Genomic DNA, 20,190 nt, shown 5'->3' with positions numbered 1-20,190 from the left:
CCACCTATTAACTTAGAAGCCTTAATCGTACTATATGGGTGAGCTCTTCCAAAATAGAAAACCAAGCTAAAAGAAGCCTTACTTAGTATTATGAAACCGATGGAGGCCTTCATTGATCAGAGGGATATTGAAAAAGGATCAAAAGAATTCCTTGAATTCCATTATAAAGAAGGAAATGGTTATAGTAGTAATATGAGTGAGAAGGTCTAGTGTTCATTTTTTCTTATTCTTAATTAATTATAATTTACAAAAATATGTGTGAATTAAATGAAATTTGATTTTTTTTAAATAAAAATACTTTATTCTACTAAAATAATAAATGGATAATATAAAAGATTAAAATAATTAACTAATAATATTATAAAAAAGAAAGGTCGAAGACAAAAGATCAAAATGATGGATTAACTATATCCTAAAAAGATAAAGGTTAAAGTGTTTCAATGATATTGAAGAACTTTAAAGTGTTTGAATGATACTAATATAGGTGAATGAGAAGGATTGACAAATTATTTGAGAGACTGAAATTTTTTTAGGGAATGGGTAATCAATTTTGAAATGAAAGTTATATATATATATATATATATATATATGTAATTTTTTTTGTTGATAAGATTGGATATTGATTGTATTTCCAAAAGAAGAAAACGAGCCATCTCTTGTTATATTTGATGGAGGTTGGAGTCAAGCTGTGGAAGAAAATTGGGAGCACAGTCCTTAATATTATGCTTGAGTCCCAAAATTCTATAGGTAGCATTCTATGGCTACCTATAACTATTCTAGAATACTGCTGTACATATTGGCCTGATAATAAGATAAATTTACAATGCATAAAACTTAAAATCTATTTGTATTATTTGAAGATGCTCAATGTTGGTTTACTAAGTGTTCTTGATAAGAGTTCTGCTTTTTGCCTTGACAGACCGAATTTTCTCCCTCCTGGCTCAGGGTGGAGTTTTTGATGTAGGCCACAACTTCTTCTAAGTGCACACATGTGTTTTTTAATGCTAGTATTTCTGCTTTCTAGCTTTCCATATTCCCTTTTTGGTAGTTGAATTCCATTTTCATCTCTGTTCTTAGATTTTGGATTGTTTTTTGGAACCTACTAATCATAAACTTATTGGCCTTACAGGAGGCACATTCATCATTCCTGGCTGCTTTCTCTATTGGATTGAATTCCATCTTTATACCTTCTTGTTCTGTGATTTTGTAGTGCTTCTTGTGTATCTTGTAGATGCTTTTCCTCTGCTTTCTGCTGTTTGTTTTGCTTTTCCCCTTCCTTTGTGATGTCGGATAGCTTTGTAAGACTTTCTTGCTGTTGTTGGGCGCATTGTTGGTTTTGAACTGGGTTGTTCTAAGGGCTTCAGGGTTGAAAAGGGCTGCTAGATTGGTATTGGGCTGCTGTTCATTTATTTCTTTCTCACTCAGAGAAACAGAGTAGCTAAGAGGGATTGATGATGGAGAGTTGATGAGAGAAGATCTCGAATTTATCAACCATGCAGTTCTAGTGAGGCGGTGGGGCGATATGGTAGCGGAGGCAACAGTGAGCTCGTGCTTTGGTAAGTGAGGGCAGTGGGGATCGCTGGAGTTCTTTTGATTCTTTGTGCACAGAGAGTAGTAATTCGAGCAAGTGCACTAATGGAGGGAGACTCAGCGTGATGACAAAGAGATAATGGAACAATGGGTGAATGGCTCAGAGTATGGATCAAATGATGCGAATGTGTGGAAAGGATTTCCTGAGGTCTGTGAGAAGAGTGATACAAGAGCATTTTGGTATGTTCTTTGACAATGATATAGTGTGAGGAATTGAGGGATTACTCTAAATTTAAGAAGGAAATTCTGCCACGATAGATGATGAGGAGAAGACTGTTCACATCACCTATCCAATACACTGGATCTTTATCCACCTTGGTCTTCGGGTTGAAGTTGAATGCGGATACTCTAATGATTTTCTGTTGAGATACACGTGATTTTCTCATGAAATAGGCTTCTGAAGCATCTCTCCACTATATATATGTAATTATTATTGTAATGTCTAAGTAACTCACGACAACATAAGACAGTATTACTGAAGATTTTACATCCTCCTACTCTAGGTGATAATGGTTGGTCTCTCTTTCACCTAGAGGATATTCCCTGATACTAATGTAAATTAAATAGTTGTTGTAGAATAATGTAGATTAAATATATTTTCTAATTAAACAAATAGATATGTCAAATTATTAAATAAAGAGTATTTTAAATAAATAATGCTTTTTAGGAAATAGAAGTGGTAGGCATATAACATGTGAAAACTTATTAAAAATAAAATGTCATTATGATTAAGTGAATTTTAAATCAATAGATCAAATTTCTCACAAAACATAAGGGTTAGTAAAAATTTAAAAAATAAAAGTAAAATGAAAAGACAGAAGTTTGAAAAAAATGGTTTAAATTCATTTAATAGAAATGTTGTAGTTGAAACAATATGACATCAAGTGATATTATTACTCATTTTACAACAAAACAATTAAATTATTTGATTTAATTTTTCTAAATAGTAAATATTGACAAAACTAAACCAATTTTACCATGTATGAGATTAACCAATATGATCATGTCAAAGCATTGCTAATCACCACACAATACAAATAAAATAAAGAGATGAAAAATGAAAAATAAATTAACAATAAAAAATAAAATAGGAGGAGTAGTTTTCTAGTATTTAAATCATTGTTGCATGTAATATTATTTAATAATCATGTTATATCAATAACCTACACAATGAAAGAGTAAATAAAAATTCACATAAAAAGAACGCACAAAAAGAGAAAGAAAAGAAAGAAATAGATATTATGAAATAAAAATCTCACAACCACAATGAACAACACCATTGTATCAAGTACATGATGGCCTTAAAAAAAAAAATCCATCTCAGATACACCACTATCCTCCATTCTGCCCAAAAAAGTCCTTGGAACGATCTTCTACCTCCTCTCGTAAAGTTTTGGAAGTTAGTTTCATCTATAACTTTCAGTAAAATTACATTTATAATCATTTTTATAACTAAAGGAAACATATAGTTATTTCTTCCATTAATCTCTTGTTCAAATCTTCAATCAATTAATTATTAAATTGCCCATGGTAAAATTTTTGCAAAAAGAAATATATATATATATAATAAAAATAACCCATACTCACCCATAAAATTCTGAGTTTGAAATAAAATCCAAAATAAATATATAATAAATTCTAGATTTCCATTTCGATATCAAATTTGAATAATTCTCTTTTCAAATCTCTTTCACACTAAACTATGCCTACACATTTTTCATTCTTCCATAAAAATAAAATCTCAAAAATATAACTTTAAATCTAAATTTTAATTTTAATTTTAAATATTCATTTTCCTTTTTTACATAAATTTAGAAAATAATTAAAAACATAATTAAAATGATATAACTTTAAATATATATATTTTTAAATTTTAATAAACTATATGTATATATAAAATAAAATAAAATTCATAATAATAATATATATATAAATTTCATATATATATTAAACATTATTTAAAATTTTATTAAACACAATTAATCACCAAATCGAGTAAAGTTGGTCGCCAGCCCTCCTCTCTCTTATACTCGATGGTTATAATAAATAAAGTCTTCCAAACGCGTTATTTAACTAATTGTGCCTCATTCACGTGGAGGGGACTCTTAATTCGTATGAGGGGAGGGTTAGTTAATAGGTATGTCTTTTTTTATGAAACATGAGTGACTTTGGATGATGGGGTGAGGTAATGGTGAGTGTTTTTAAATATATTTAAATTAATTAATTAATTTTTTTTAATATTTTTTTATTTATTTTTAAATTTCAATTAATTTTAATTTATAAAATTGAATTAATATATATCTGCAAGGGGTAGCTCAAGTGGTAATGGTCATGGAAATGAAGTCTCACCGAACTAGAGATTGATGTTGTAATTTAATTTTTTTTTTTTTTTGTTAAATATAGTTAAATTAAGAATATTTATAATTATTATATTGTTATGTTAAAGTATAAAGGGATAATTTGAAGTAGAGTTTATGGAAGTAAGTAGGGCTGATTTGCAAAATTGTAAAATAGTTAGTAAGAAAATTATTGTAGATAAACACTTTTTGGAATGATATCTAGATTGATTTTCATTAAAAAAAAAAATTATTAAATGATGAAGAAACTTGATTTTGTATTTAGAAAGTATTTTTATGTGTGTGTGTGTGTGTGTTTAGGAATTTTGGGACTAGTCTTTGGATAAGAAACCATGACTCGGGGATATTTAAGTCAATAAAATCATTGGCATCTAGACTTAACATGCCTGGATTGTTTTTATACCTATGGAGTTTTGAGTTAATAATGACTTTTACACAAGGAATGCCTTAACATAACATACACACACACACACACACACACACACACACACACACACACACACACACACACACACACATATATATATATATATAGAGAGAGAGAGAGAGAGAGAATCAAAATCTTTCATTAATCAAAATAGAGTCAAGTACAATGATCTAATACATGGGAACCTAGACCAAAGGTAAAGCATTACAATTTTTTACCCCAAAAATAATTATATATATTAGAACTCTAAAAGCCATAAACTTATCAACCATATAGTAGGTACTAGCAACTAACATAAACCCAATGTCTAGATAAGCAAAACTAATACCATAACCATAAAACAACAACTCTGATCATAATTTTATTCATGTGGCTAGTTAAGATGAGGTAGAGACTTGTATAGGCTCAGGGCACCTAGGATTATCTTTGGGATCTAGTCATTTGCTGTGCAACATAACGATCACCAAATGAGTCATAAAATTGTCCATATCATGAAAATGTAGTTGGAGTTCCTTCATTATAAGAAGGAGCTCACCTGTAGTGTTATTCCTATCAAGGAAAACTTTTCCTAGTAGTGACTTCAGATGCTAGTAGAGGCCATAATATATTGAGATACTAGTTTTGTCTTCCTTGACTATGGCTTGTATTAGGCACCCAATCAGTAATAGTGACAATGAATTCAAAATTTTAATGGTTTTTTCTATCATTAATAATGTATTCCTTTGCCTCACAGATTTCTTGTTAGATTTTAGAAGGGGTTTGCAAACATATAACTTGTCTAAATATTAAGCTCTAGTGTAAGCGTGAGAACCATTATATTCCCCTCTTCTCCTATATCTTCTATTTGAGTGCACCCGTTGTATAGGCATTAGGATGAGATTCAAAGAAATGAATCCAAGTATAAAAGAGAATCTAGAAGCATACCAATTGAGTGTGAGAAAAACCTCCAAAAGAGAAAGTAAAAAGAATGGTAAATAGTCCTAAGAGGATAGAGGTAGAGACATACTCCCCCAAAATCATAGAAATAACCATTAAGAGAGGGTAAATATAGCAAAAAGAAGGCCCCACTGTATGAAAAAAGGATGACTCCAAAATCTAACATGACCCTAAGAAAAGTAAAAGAAATACCAACCAACGAATAAGAACTTATTAGACAAAATACTTGAGCTAGTTGATGCCCCGGAAGACCTATCATTGGCTAGTTTCGTAGGAACCATAAAGAAATTGCATCCATCAAAAGTAGTGATGCTTCCATACTACTAACACCATGCCAAGAACTGAGATCTAAGAGGAGTCATAAATGAAGGGAAAGAAAACTAAGAGAGAGGTCTCCTTAACTAGAGGAAATGAGGATATAGGTTAGAAGGACCTGGTCCTTCTCCCAAGAAAAAGTTGGTATAACAACACATAGACTTGAGAACACACAGGGACAACAAATAACAAGTTTCCATAAACTCAACCAAATAGCTTGTGGAGATGAAAAAAATAGAAAAGAGTAAAGGAAATAAATCTAAGCATATTAATAGAGTGCACACAAATATCATGAGCTTAACCTAGAAAACCATAAGACATTCAAGATATGAGCCCTTCAGTTGCGAGCCCATCACAGTTACATTTAGGATGGTATGAACTTGCTTGAGTATGATAATTAAATTGGCTACCAAACATCTGTTCCTTGGGGAAGGTGGCCTCTACTACTTGAAGTGATGACACATTCTTCCCCACATCACCCCCTTCCACTTCCACTTCCCTTCCCACCCTAACTAGGGTACATCTCATAAATAATTTACTAATATATATTATCTATATTATTTTTAAGTCCATTTATGATATATTCAAACTTTTAAATAAAATTTATTGTTTATAACATTTTCTTAAAAATTATAATTTATAAAATATTTGATAAGAAAAAAATAATATTAGTTTAAAATAAAACAATTACATTATTATTTATCAACTTTTAAATCATTGTTAAATTATCATTTTTTAATATAATAGATATTGTATGGCTGATGGGGGTGTTATGGTAGAAGGGACAAGGTCTAGGGCCTCGTGCCCACCACCCTTGAGCACTTAATCATGTTTTTAATGTTGTTGGTAGGTGGCAGGTGCTTCACATTCATGAGCATGAAAATATACATTTGGGTGGGTTCTTTGGTTATGACATTGAGAACTAGCAATTCCATTTGCAAGGAGAGAGCGAGAGTTGAGAGGGATACCTCAACCCCCTGGAGTTTCCTACTAAGAAGGTGAGGTGGGAAGAAGCCCTTGTGTGGAAAGAGTCGATGTTTCACATAAGGTGTGGATAAATATCAAGGCCTCTTTCCCTTTGGTGCATGGAGCTACTAGTGGAATTTACACCTGGGTCACGCTAGGAGGCAAAGCTTGAACCATCACAATTTAGGATGGATCACATGGCCATTGAGTCAATTTCATTTGGCATGGTCTTTTATCTAGTTGATACATGTCTTACTAGGTTTGTGTGGTAATTTGGTTCTCAAAGGGTGTGTGTCTCAGTCGTGGCTTGCCAATTTCCTATTGAAGTCACATATTTATTTTTATTATTTTAGGGTTATCAGGTGTCTAGTTTTGTGTTGGCATGTTGATTCTAGTGGTGGTTTTAGCTGAATTTTGTGGTAAGAATAAACTTGGATGGTTTTATTTGTTTACCGCATCTAGTGTTGTGAGTGGGGTTTGACACTGTGTCTCTACTCACTAGGATATTTTTCGTTAGTATTCTTGGTGTGGGGTTTATTTTTTCTAATGGCTGAGGTATTTAAGTTTGCAGATGAAGTAGAGTCACCTTCTGCCTTCTATAATGGATTGTTGCCAAAACTTTAGCCCTTCGTTTGGTGTTATTTTGATGAGATTGTATGTTGGTGTCTGAATCTTATTGAGGTGGGCTTGGGTCGATCTGTGTGTCCTTTTACAAGTAGGGTAAATTCCCACAAATAAATGGAGTTGTCTCTTTGCGACTTGAAGATGACACCAAGACAAAGACAGAGGAGTAGATGTGGTGGTGGGGACAAAACCAAGCCTGGACAAGGGGGGGGCAAGGCTCTTTACCCATGATTCTATCGATCCATATTTATTAAGGAACAAACTGAAATATAGATTTAAACAACAACACAAAGATACAGTGAAACATAGCCTTAATTAATAAATAGAAGATGCCAAAAATTATTTACATGCAAAATGAAAACAAACTAGCTCACATGATGGTAGCTTATCTTTGAGAAGAGATGTGATGGCTACATGCCTTCTGAACGATGTTACAATGAGGCTTGAAGGCCTTTGTATCATGAAGAAACAATGAGAAACCCTAAACATCCAAAAACCTAACCTTATGAGATGAAGCGCCAAAAGGTATCGACCTTGATGGGGTTAGCTCGAATGTCAACTTCCCAAGGTTGTAACTTTGGTATACGATCTTTGTTTGGCATGCACAATAGCCCCTTAGAAAGGTTTATCTGAGGATACTAAATTTAAACTACATATGTAATTCAAAGACTCACATTTTCCCATTTCCCAAAAAAATGTTGTTTAGGGCCTCAAAACAACTCCAGAAGCTTAGGACCCTAAAACTAATAAAATAGAAAACTGCAAAAAGAGGAAAATATGATAAAAAATAGGACACTAATAGAAAAAAGTATTGGGGGTCCAAGTGGAACGGGTGGGTAGATACCAATATCCAACTAGATCATTAATCCCCCCTTAGGAAGTAATGGCCCCCATTGCATTGAGTGCCTCCATGAGGTGAGGCAAATCATGTTGAATTTGGTCCTTGGTGAGCCACTTGCCTTGGTGCATGAGCTGACCAACTTTGAAAAATCGATAAAGATTGATCCTTTGTTAGTGAGTGTTCTTAATATATGTTTCCATGATATGATCAATTGTGGTCTATTCAATGCAATCTGGGTTGAGCTTTATTGGTGTCAATTTATTAGCAATGTCTAAGGTATCCAATAATGGTGGAAAGTATGATTGAAGGCGATCCACATTGAATATTGGGTGCATTCCAAGGAATTGGGGGATACTTAGCCTGAAAGAATTGTCACCCATAACCTTGGTGATGGTGTAAGGCCCATATCGTAGTGGTGGATTCTTCTGATGGGCTCCGGCAAGGCATTCCTGAACTACAAATGTAGCCAAACCTTGTTGCCCACTTAAAACTTATGTGACACTCAATGTTGATCATGATGTTGATTGTGATTATTATTGGATTTATCTAGGATATCAAGAACCAGCTGGAAAATGTGTTCAATAAACTTGATGGCCTTATCAACTTTAGATTTAACATGCACAAATTATGTTAGTGTTGTTGCAAGAGGGATTACAACATCAATGGGACATAATAGTTGAAATCCTAAGCCCACCTAAAATAGGTTGTGGCTAGTCAAGCTATGGAGAGCTTTGTTGTAGCTATGTTGGACATAGGGAAGACTCTCATTCCATGCTCGCAGATGCTTATACGAATATGTGCACTATCATCCTGTTGACGACCTCTTCCTGGCCATCAATTTGGGGGTGGCTTGCAATCGACTTGGTGAGCTTGGTGTACAACAATGACTAGAGGCTCGACTAGAATGTAATAAAGAACCTGCTATCCGATTTGATATAATGTTCTGTAGGATTTTGAAAAGATCCCACACTCATTCGAAGAAGAGTTTGGCATTGGATTTTGTTGTGATACTATTCTTGCAAGCCACTAATAGGGCCATCTTGAAAATCTATCAAGGACCACAAATACATAGTATTACCATGCTTGGTAGAAGAAAGGCCAAACATATAGGCCATGGAGATAGATTCCCAAGGTCAGCTAGGTGTAGGTAGAGGAGTGTACAGGCCTTGCTTCTTAATGGTTGGCTTGGCGATGGCACAGGTAGTGCAGGATCTAATATATTTTGCAGCATCCTGTTAGAGCTTTTGCCAATAAAAATACTTTTGCAATATTTTCACTATCTTTTCCACACCAAAGTGTTCTGCTACCAAAATATAATGCGCTTACCAAATCAGCTTGGCACATTCGCTTGAAGGACCACAAAGATGTATGAGATAGCACAATAATCCATCTTGAAGGTGGACATCTTGAATTGGTTGTCCAACCATCAACATCTTGTAGGTGTCGACGAATTATGATTCCTTTTCATATAGATGCAACCATCTAGAGGTCATGTGTCCACAAGAGTGCAGAACTATGCTTAGTGCCACAATCAGGGGTCGACTGAGGCAGTTTGTGTCATGATTGGCACTACCCTTATTATATTTAATGTTCAAATGGAAATGTTGTAGGTATGTGGACCATTTTTTATGGTGATCATTCTACAAATTCCCTTGTGTCTGCATAAATGAAGGGGTCAGTGATACGTGTGGATGATCGTCTCCTTCCCCATAATATAATGTTTCCATTTTTGGCATGCCTGCACGATGGAATACATTTCCTTATCATAGGTGGGGTACCTTCGAACAATGTCAGAGTCTCACTACGATATGCCATTGGGTGCCCTTGCTAAGTGAGGATTGTACCAATAACATAATTTGAGGCATTTGTCTCAATCTCAAATGGTTGTTGTAGGTATGACAAGGTGAGGACTGGTGCATAGAAAAGGAAATGTTTTAGTTCAATGAATTCCTTCTATTGTGACTTCGACCAAAAAACCTTTGCTTTCGCTCCACCCTTGGTAACTTAACTCTAGGGCCAAGTGATATGAGAGGACACCAACATGAATATTCGATACAAATTGACAAGGCCCAAGAAGTTGTGAAGCTTTGTTAGAGTCATTGTGGTCGGCTAATCCTGAATGAATTGGATCTTAGTTAGATCCACATCCACACCTTTATCTTATGTAGCCAAGTTGTTAGACCTGGTCCATGCCAAAGGATCATTTCTCTAGGCTAACACATAACTTTTGTTGTTGCAGATTTGACGAAATTGCTGAATATGTTGCAAGTGCTTTGCCCAACTCTTGCTGAAGATGAAGATATTATCTAGATATACAACCATGAATGAGTTGGTGAAATTCCACAAGATGTCATCTATCATACTCATAAAAGTTGTAGGGGCATTTTTTAACCTGAAAGGCATGACCAACTACTCAAAGAGACCCTCCTTGGACTTGAAGGAAGTCTTCCATGCATTTGTGGGTTCTATTGGAACTTTGTGATAGCTAGAATTCAAGTAAATCTTATTATTCAAGAAGTTCATCAATTCATGGGATCAGGAATCTGTTCCTGACGATGATTTTATTTAGTGGATGATAATTAATGCAGAGTCTCCTGGTCCCATCTTTCTTTAGTATGAGTATAATTGGGCTCCCACAAGCTGAGGAACTTCATCAAATGTGCCATTTTTGTAGTATCTCGTGGATCTGCCACTTGATTTCCTCATCTTCTATAAGAGAGTGGTAGTAGATCAGCCCGTTAGGTAGAGGTGCTTTCGGAGTTAGATCAATCAAATACTTGATATGATAGTGAAAAGGTACCCTTGTGGGTAGGAAAATATGTCCTAGTACTCTTCCAAGACCTTATCAACATGTTCTACTGCATAGAGGAACTCTTTATGGGGACCATGGATGTGGTCATGATCTTCTCCTTACTTTGAGACCGAATTAGGAAGAAAAAAAAATCCCAGTCTAGGAGATGATCTTATAGCATTTCTTAACAAAGATCAAAGAAATGACAGTAGGCGTGGCTACCTCTAGTATCCTATATAGTTTTATTCCCAAATTAATAATAATAATACGAGGTCTTGATTCATACACATCATGATGCTTCCACAAGTATGGTTGTCCTAATGAAACATCATAAACCTCAAGGAGAGAAATATCACACAATACCTCGTATGTGAAAGGTTTGATGTGATAGGGAAGGCGACACTATTGGCTAATGCAGAGATCTCGACCTCGGTGGAGCCACCTGAAGGTGCAAGGATGTGGGTGTTGTTTTTTTTGGCAAATCCAATCACTTAACAAGCTCTACTAAGATGATGTTCTTTTGACCTACACTATCGATAATGAACTGCAGTGGATAACCCATCGCCCACATTTGTGAGTGGAAGAGACACTCACCCTCCTCCAGATCTTTAGGCTCACTCTTCTTGACCTTGGTAGTGGAAACAATGGTACTAGGTTCTACATCAATTATCTATTTCCCCTTGTTAGGCTTTGGCTTAGATTCATAACATGCATCTGACTTTGAAACTTGTAGCTCAGCCACCAATGACTGCTTCACATGACATTCATTTGTTTTGTGAGTGGGGATCTTATGGAACTTACACCACTTCCCTGTGTATTTCTTCATCTTCCCATTTCTATCATTAGGAAAATTTTGAGGTCTAAAATGGGCCACCTAAGGAATATTATAAAATAATAATGAAAATAATAAAGTAAGAATAGATTACCTCATCAAGTTTTGGAGGGAAAAAAGAAAAAAGTACCTTTTCAACTTGTATTTTCAACTTGTCTCGTGCTTACTTCCCTATGATTTTACTCAAATTTCAAGGGGGAGCACTCATTAGATGCATAATTTAAATTTTCATCCAAGGAGTACCCATGTTGCATACTTTCGATGGAACCTACTACATGAAAAAGAATGATTGCATTGATGTTTTTTCATCTATTTAACATTATTTTTGTAGTAGGGTCCATCAAAAGTATGAAACATGGGAACTCCTTGGATGCAAAATTTAATTTTGCATCCAACAAGTGCTCTTGCTCAAAATTTGAGTAAAATCATAGGGAGATAATTTGAAACTATGAGTTGAAAAAATAACTTTTTTATTTTTTATTTTTTTATATTTTTACTTTTTTGCTCCAAAAATGGTGAATCATCCAGGCCCATGGTTGACATCTTCATATTGAATCCTATTCGTTCTTATAAATTTGAGTTTTGTTGTACATTTTTGTTTTGAGGCCCATTTTTTACCTTAAAATTTCTCTAATGTCTTTGCTTGTAAATTTGATGGGTTGTCCTAGGTCGTTCCACCTTGGATTTTTCCTTTGTTCTACGGTTTGGAGGTGCGTTTACCCTGCTTTGTATTTGTAGGTCCAAAATCTCACTTCTTCTATTTTAACTTTTGCTTGATCTTGATAGCATATCGGTACGTTGCACCAAATGAGGGGATCTCCAGGAACTCCATTCCTTCCTAGATGTACTTTTTTAGAGAACCATAGTACTTGAACACCAGATGTCACTTAGATTCCTTGATACCTAGCTTTGTGCATAGTGTATGAAAGATATTCATGAACTCCTACACTTCTTGGTCCCTTTCCTGCCATAGTGTAATCCATTTTATGTATTTGTCTTCATAGCTCCCAATATGGTAATATTGTTCCTTTATGGCATCTCAGAAAGAATCCAAAGAGGGTGTAGTTGAAAATAGTCAGGGTTCCTCCTTGTCCCTCTACTCACAACAGGTTTCCCAACAATCCTTGACATGGGGGGTGGCCTTGAGAAGTGAAAAAGTAATATTTTCTCTATCGGAAAAATTGTGGATTGAAAAATATCCTTCTATCAGATTTAATCATATATCTAAAACATATGTGTCTATCTGGCCTTCAAATTTAGGAATTTCAAAGTTAACTATACCTTAAAGGGGGCAGTGCCTCCACCGAGTGACTACTTGATGAAGATGCTTTGCCTGTTGGCATCTGTTGAAGGATTTGGAAAAAATTATCCATCATCTCATTCTTTTGTCGCTCGAGGGCTTCTTCGATAAAAAATTTGAAAGGATCTCCTGCTCTATCGTCTTCCTTTTCTTCTACCATGGGAGGCCATCGGGGTTGGCGAGGTCAGTCTTGCAAGGGCTCAACTAGTTCAAGTCCCAACTCCTTATACCATGACCTCATTAGGGACATGCATAAAAAAACAGAGAAAAAAAGACAGCTTTGAAACCACTCATTGAGGTTTTTTAAGGAACTAAATGAAATACATATTTAAACAACAACACAAAGATACAACAAAACCCAACTTCAATTAATGAATAGTGAATGTTGAAAATTGTTTACATGCAAAATTACAAACTAGCTCAAGTGATGGTAGCTTATCTTTGAGAAGAGATGTGATGACTACATGCCTTCTGAATTGTGTTACAATGAGGCACAGAGGCCTTTTTATCATGAAGAAACAATGAGAATCCCTAAACATCCAAAACCCTAACCCTAGGACATGAAGCGCTAAAAGGTATAGGTACCAATGGGGCTAGTTGGAACGTCAAATTCTCGAGGTTGTAACATTGGCATACGATCTTTTTTCGTCACACATGATAACCTGTTAGAAATGTATATCCAAGGACAACAAATTTCGACTGCAAACATCAATTAATGACTCATGTTTTCCTGTTTCCTTAAAAAACATCGTTTAGGGCCTCAAAACGGCTTCGAAAGTTGAGGACCCAAAAACTACTAAAAATAGAAAACTCTCGAAATAGGAAACTGTGTTGAAAAATGGGAAACTAATATATAACAATGATGGGGGTCCAAGTGGAATAGGTAGGTGGCCACCAATATCCATTTGAATCATTTGTGGTGACATATTTCAACACAATTCTGCCAGAAACGTGCCAAGAAATAAAGGAGTTAGAGATAAAAGATGGGGAGGAGAGGGAATCCATATTTGACTCTGAATTGCTTGAGGACCTGGCAAGTTGGGTGCCAAACCTTGGTAACAATAGGGTTAGAAAGAAGTAGTAGTTGAACTCAGTTTCACTTCATTAGAAAATGAAGATGTTGTTGGGTTTGGTACCGAGGGCTAAATGGGCAGAGAAGTACAACATCTTTGCCTCCTTGGAGTATGTCAAAAGAATGTTGAGAAACTAGAGGTTCTGTGTGGAAAAATTGGATGCTCACCCCATGCATGTGGAGAGTTAGGTTCCTTGTGAGTTGTTGGGAATGGGTCCCCTGGGGTGAATTTTGGGGTTAAAAGCCCAAGTTTTGGGGCTAAAGGCCCAAGTTTTGTGTAAAGAATGTAAAGTCTCCGCATTTTGTGGCCGCAGATCATGAAGATGTAAGCAGTCAAAAAGGGGTTTCCACCCTTAGTTAGATAGTTTGTGTCGGTTTGATGAGATCCTCCCTTGGTTCGTGGACCATGGGATTGTATAAGAAGGGAGTCTTAGAAGAGTCTAAGGAAGCTAAGTCACAAGTTGTTAGTAAAGTTCTGAGTAAGTTTATGGGTCTGTGAGAGCTAAGAGCGAAGAGTCTTAGCGTAGGAAGAGGCTCTACAGTTGAGTGCGCAGAGGCCTAGGGTAGAAGTCCGCAACTGAGTGCGCGGACCCCTGCAGCTGTGTGCGCAGGGTAGTTAGAGTCTGTACTGGAAATCTGGATTATCAATAAAGAGAATTATTCTGGAATTATCTGTGTATGCGTTATTTTACTTCTGTTATGAATGTTGTGATTATGTTATATTGAATACAGGGTTATGAATTAATGCTATATTAATGCACGAATCTATGTATTTTACTTTGTCATATGAATGCAAGTAAGAATATCTATTTATGCGAAGATAACCATAATGCATGTTAAAGTTAACCAATACTTAAGTGAATCTAAGTAAATACAGAAGTAAGAGTAATTACAGAGGCACGTAAGTGCTTGATCTATCTATTTAGGGTTCGCAAAGGATAATCAAAGGTTTTCGCGGAGGCTTTAAGGATGAATAAGAGACATACCGTGATAAGCCCTAAAAGGCTTATTGGTCTACGTGAAGGAAGGGTTAGGGAAAATAAATGACATCATAACCATCTCAGGGTGCGGAAACTTGGTTCCTACATCCCCCCATACTGCTTTGGGTGAGACTTCAGTCTGCACTCCACGGATTGATGCCGAAAGGGCTAGTAGTGTAGGGATTTGCTTGGTTGCTTAACGTTGAACCCGAGTCAGGTCCCATCAAGCCACCAAATGATTCCGTTGTTGGGACCAGGATCTGCATAACGAGATGTGTGATATCACATCATTGGAATCCAACTAAGAAATAGATTGAAGACTGGTTAGATAGAAAATCCACAAGTTCATGATGCAAGAAAACATGAATCCATGATTGATGAAAGAAAAATGGTTGGAAAGATATCTATACACAGAAATACATGAAATCTTCTTTTGTTCCTTTGTGGTTGAATTATACAAGTGGATCGCAAAGTTGGCAGAGGACCAAGGGAGGTGGAGGCTTGACGGTCCGACTCTTTAGACCCTGGAGTTAGTGCGGAAATTGGAAGCCTCTGAAGATAAGATCGTGCGTGCCATCGATCATTGGCTCGACCATATCATAGGAGGGTTTGTGACAGAGTTTGCAGTCAATACTTTGGCCAGTTACAATGAAGCAGAGCACCGCTTCTTCAAAGGGCCGCGAGGTAAGTATTTGAAATCATTAAATACTTGGGTTAAGATGCTCTTATGTGAAAAGAGGGTTATGCAGTTTCCTTGATGTTTGGGGCTATGCGAAGTGGAATAAATTTCAGAGACGGAGGAAGAAAATGCCCTGAATATAGCCCACTGATTGAACCTCCTCTGAGTGACGACGAGGGAGTAGCGCAGGATTCTCCGCTGAGCGCTATTCAGTTGATAAGACAGGGATTCCCGCGAATACCTCATCCACCCACACCACCTCCATCCTCACCTCCACTTCTTACCCTCTCACCCACACCATCGCCATCCCTACCACCATTCAACTTGGCAAACTCCATAAAGCTACCTGTGTTCAAGGGTGTAAGAAATGAAGATCCGAACCAGTTTTGGTTCATCGCGAAGGCTGTATGGGAATCTCAGGGTATCACGAATGATCAAATGAAGAAATAGATATTAGTTAGTGCTTTTCAGGACCGCGCACTAACTTGGTATATTAAGTACTGCACTGATAATCTGCCATCCAGATTGGAAGATATCCAGTCTGTGTTGAATAAGGAATTTAGTAGACCTAAGTCTGAGGCGGAATCAATTGTGGGATTTAAGGTGATCATGATGAAGCCTGGAGAGACGCCTTGGGATTTGGATCAAAGAATGACGTGTACGATCCATGAAGTCAACATGAATCTGACTAATGGTCAGCATCGTGAATGGTTTGTGGCCTCGCTGTTGCCTCATCTAAGAGTTGTGCTATCACAACAAAAGATCAGGACCCAGGTGGAAGCTCTGGAAATCGTGATGAGATTGCACAAGACATCAATACAAGATGCTAATATGGGGGTTCAATAGATTCATATGCAGTTGCAGAACCTTTGCCTCTAAATACAAAGTTTGAAAAAGGACAAAACAACTCGGCTAGAGGCGTGTGAAGAAGTATGGTGCCTAAAGTGAAAAAGTCAGGGGCATGACAAAGATCACTGTCTAGTTTTCGCAAATTATGTTGCAGTAGGAGGACCAATGCCTCTGAGGCCAGAAGCTGCGGCAGGGCCAAGTACAGGACCTGTGCTATGGTGTGCTATCTATTAGGTAGCTATGAAACATGCAAAAAACAATTGGCATTTGTTGCAGAAAGTTGTACAAACACTGCAACAACTCTTCTGCAACTTCTGTCAATCAGTGGGTCATGACGAGCGCAATTTTCGTAGTTACAAAATAATTATGGACATGACACCTGCATACAGGGTGCAGGTAGAAACACGGCCTCTGGACCAAGGCGTTGGAGGAGCGCGAGGTGAGTATCAGGGGTGCATATGAGGCTGAGGTGGAGGAGGACCTGGTAGAGGTTGAGGGAAAGTTATTTGTTACAATTGTGGAGGACCAGGACACTACGCGCGAGACTTCCCGAACCCGATGCGACTGTCATGCCGCTATTGTACTCAGTTTGACCATGCAATGGAGGATTTCCCTATATTGTTAGGTAAGTGTTGTGCTCTACAACAACCCCCCATTTCATATCATCTTTACTTATAAATATTAACGTATGAAATGGGTCCCTTTAGAATTTAATTTGGTATCAATGCTATTGTAATCCAAAAAAGTCCAATAAATGAATAAATGCACTTTATAAAACTTTTTGGACAAACCCTTAAAAAGAAATCATGTAATGATTTGTCATTGCGATAAAGCGATCGCAAGACCGCATATCGCAATGACACATGAATTACAATTAAGCACCCCAAAGCTTTCTGCCGATGCGCATTCGGCGCATTCGGCGATTGGCGATATTCCATGTACATGTTATAATGCCCCATGCCAATAGTCCTGACGTGATACGCATTCGGCGAATTCGGCGATCGGCGACACGCTACAACAGTTGTGATGTTCCCAAAGACTTGTCCCGATGCGATGCACAATCGGGAATCGGGTATCGGCGACAATCTCGCCCAAGTCTTATTGCGCTCAAAGCTTTTCGCCAATGCGATATCGCATTCGACGATCGGTGATATCCAATACACACCATTAAAGCACACTAATCATATCCCTGATTTCGATCTGATAAAGCGCGGTTTTCAACGAAGGGCCGTTAAGTGATGGGATGGCACAATTCATTTGTAATAAAAGCTTGATCTCTCACGCAATCCTTCATCTATGCTCAACCGCCAAAACGACCATTGCATGCTTAAGTGAATCGTTCACCCAAATAACGATATAATGGGCATTTAAGGAATGACAGATTGAAAACGGCTGATTAATAAGATCATGTCCTAAAATCTTTTTACGGATTGTATCCGCGCCCATTTTAAAAGCTAAATCCTTCAGTTACGCATCTATTCATATGTGCTGTATCACTTAAGAGTTTTTCATCGCTATCTCTGTGTATTACACCCAATTGCCTCTTTGTGCAGAATTCATTCGTAGAAGCTAGGCCTGAGAAGATGGGAAAGAAGTCCAAGAAGACTGCAAGTGCTTCCGCAACACCAATTGCAGGACAAGCGGCCGAAAACAAGAGGAAGGGCCTAATATCCGATACAACATGCACGGGGCTCACCAGAGTTACTTGGCAAGGCACTTATAACTTAATTGAAACTAAGCAACCAGAAAAGACAGTGACAGAAGCTAGTGTGGACTTACTCAAGAAGTCTGATGCAACTCTCAAAGATTTGGCCGACTCTTTCCTTCATAGGATAGCGGCCAGAGAACAGATTCTTCCCTATACAGACATTGTGCGATGGGCGATTGAAGAAATCCCCATTTTGGACAAAACTTTTAATACCAGAGATGGGAGGATTTCGGATCATTCAAGCCAGATGACCTAAGGCAAATGTATCATTTGCCTGAGCCAGAGAAAATATATAACAAGGCCTTCCTGGAGAAGTTTGCAAGCGAGAATGAGATCGAATCTGAACCTATCAAGGATTGGAGGCAAAATCCCAACAAGCACAAGCACGAATCCTCTGGTAAGTACTCGGTCGATTCTTTGGCTTCTCCTTATTGTTATGCAGGGATTATGATGTGTAGGTTGTGGGGATTGCATGATTCTGCCAATTTTACCATTGAAATGGTTCCTTTAATGGAGGCAGCAGTAAACAGTTGGATTATGGATTGGGCTACTATTCTTTCGGATAAATTAGCAGTAGCTGTTCGTGATTTTAGATCTCAGACTGTTGTTTCAGAAAGGAAAATGCCCCCGTTCTACTATAGTGCATATATATTAGACACCCTTTGTTTCAATTCCGAATTTCCTGTTCTCGGGTGGAGGTGGACTGCACAGGACCCTTCACCCATTCATATATATCATCAAAAATTGTGGAAGTCTTCTTATAAACACCACCTGTATCAAATCTGTAATGGTTTTATGGTGCCCATTTACTATTCCATTTTTGATAAACCCATTTCAAAAATTTCCTATCAAGCTTCCTTTGATTTACCAGCAGTAGCAAGTTGGTTTGGAGAAGAAAATTTCACCTATATCAGAATTTTCGGCAGTGAAGCCGACCCACATGTTCTTCCTCTATATGTTCCAGATAAGCTGCTAGCAAGGGAAATTTCATATCAAATCATGGCTGAGAGTACTACACAAACTCTCAAAAGAGAAAAGAAGAAGGGATGGCCATCTTTTCCCTTCAGATGTGGTGTTTATACTCTGCATGATCTTAAACATGCAGAAAAGGAAGCCACGAAGCTTCAGTCTTTAACTCTGGCCACGATCCCAAACAGACCATACGACCCAAAAAAGACTGCTTACAATGCATTAGAACAGGCCAAATTAACAAGGTTTGAGCATCAGAAAGATATGTTTGATGACCTGTTCGTTGCCTCCAAATCAATAGGTCATGCTAAAGAACTCGCTAGGATGTGATATAATGATGAGGGATTAACTGAGTTCAATAAACTCAGAGAACAGAGGTTGCAAACTCTGCCTCTGGATTTACTGGCAACAACCCCAGCGACATCATCAAGCAGACCTGTTCAGGAACAGTTCAAAGAACAGGAGGAGAGGGAGAAGAAGAAACAGGCAGAAAGACAGAGAAAAGAACAAGCAGAGAGGCTAAAGAAAGAACAAGCCGAGAAACAACAGAGAACACAAATGGAACAAGAAGAGAGAAAGAAGAAAGAACTAGAGGAAAAGCAGAAAATGGAACAAGGAGAGAAACAGAAAAAACAACTGGCAGATAGGCAGAAAAGGGAACAAGAAGAACAACAGAGGAAAGAGCAGGAAAAAGAGCAGCAGAAACAAACCACCGATGTCAATGTGGACACTACTATAGACCCCAAACTATTTCAAGAATGGCAACAATTTCATTCCATCATCAGTGGATTGGAATGTTCAAAAGATGGGGACACTTCTAAGACAAATGATATGCAGGACATCACTTCTCCTCAGGTTCTAAGTGGAACCAGCGGCCCACCCATTTCCCAGGATGTTGAGGTAATTCCTAAAGACCCTTCCGATCAAATTATCCTCCAAGTGGAAGATATTCCT

At 37.2% G+C, this 20,190-nt stretch overlaps 1 protein-coding gene across 1 annotated transcript in view; it reads left to right on the top strand.

The window, feature by feature from the left end:
* Positions 1-16,556, top strand: part of LOC149160686 (uncharacterized) — a 28,519-nt gene extending 11,963 nt beyond the window's left edge. Inside the window, exon 2 of the mRNA XM_089434685.1 lies at positions 16,235-16,556. Within this exon, the coding sequence (XP_089290811.1) occupies positions 16,235-16,556 (322 nt within the window). The remainder of the gene's footprint in view (positions 1-16,234) is intronic.
* Positions 16,557-20,190: the final 3,634 nt, after the last annotated feature.

Source organism: Pinus tabuliformis, chromosome 5_2 (genome assembly GCF_031772625.1).
Source record: "Pinus tabuliformis cultivar Carrire ecotype Pingquan chromosome 5_2, CPIR1, whole genome shotgun sequence".
In the NCBI taxonomy this organism is placed as follows: Eukaryota; Viridiplantae; Streptophyta; class Pinopsida; order Pinales; family Pinaceae; genus Pinus; species Pinus tabuliformis.
Note: the sequence above shows the minus strand (reverse complement) of the source record. Positions and strands in the feature narration are given on the sequence as shown.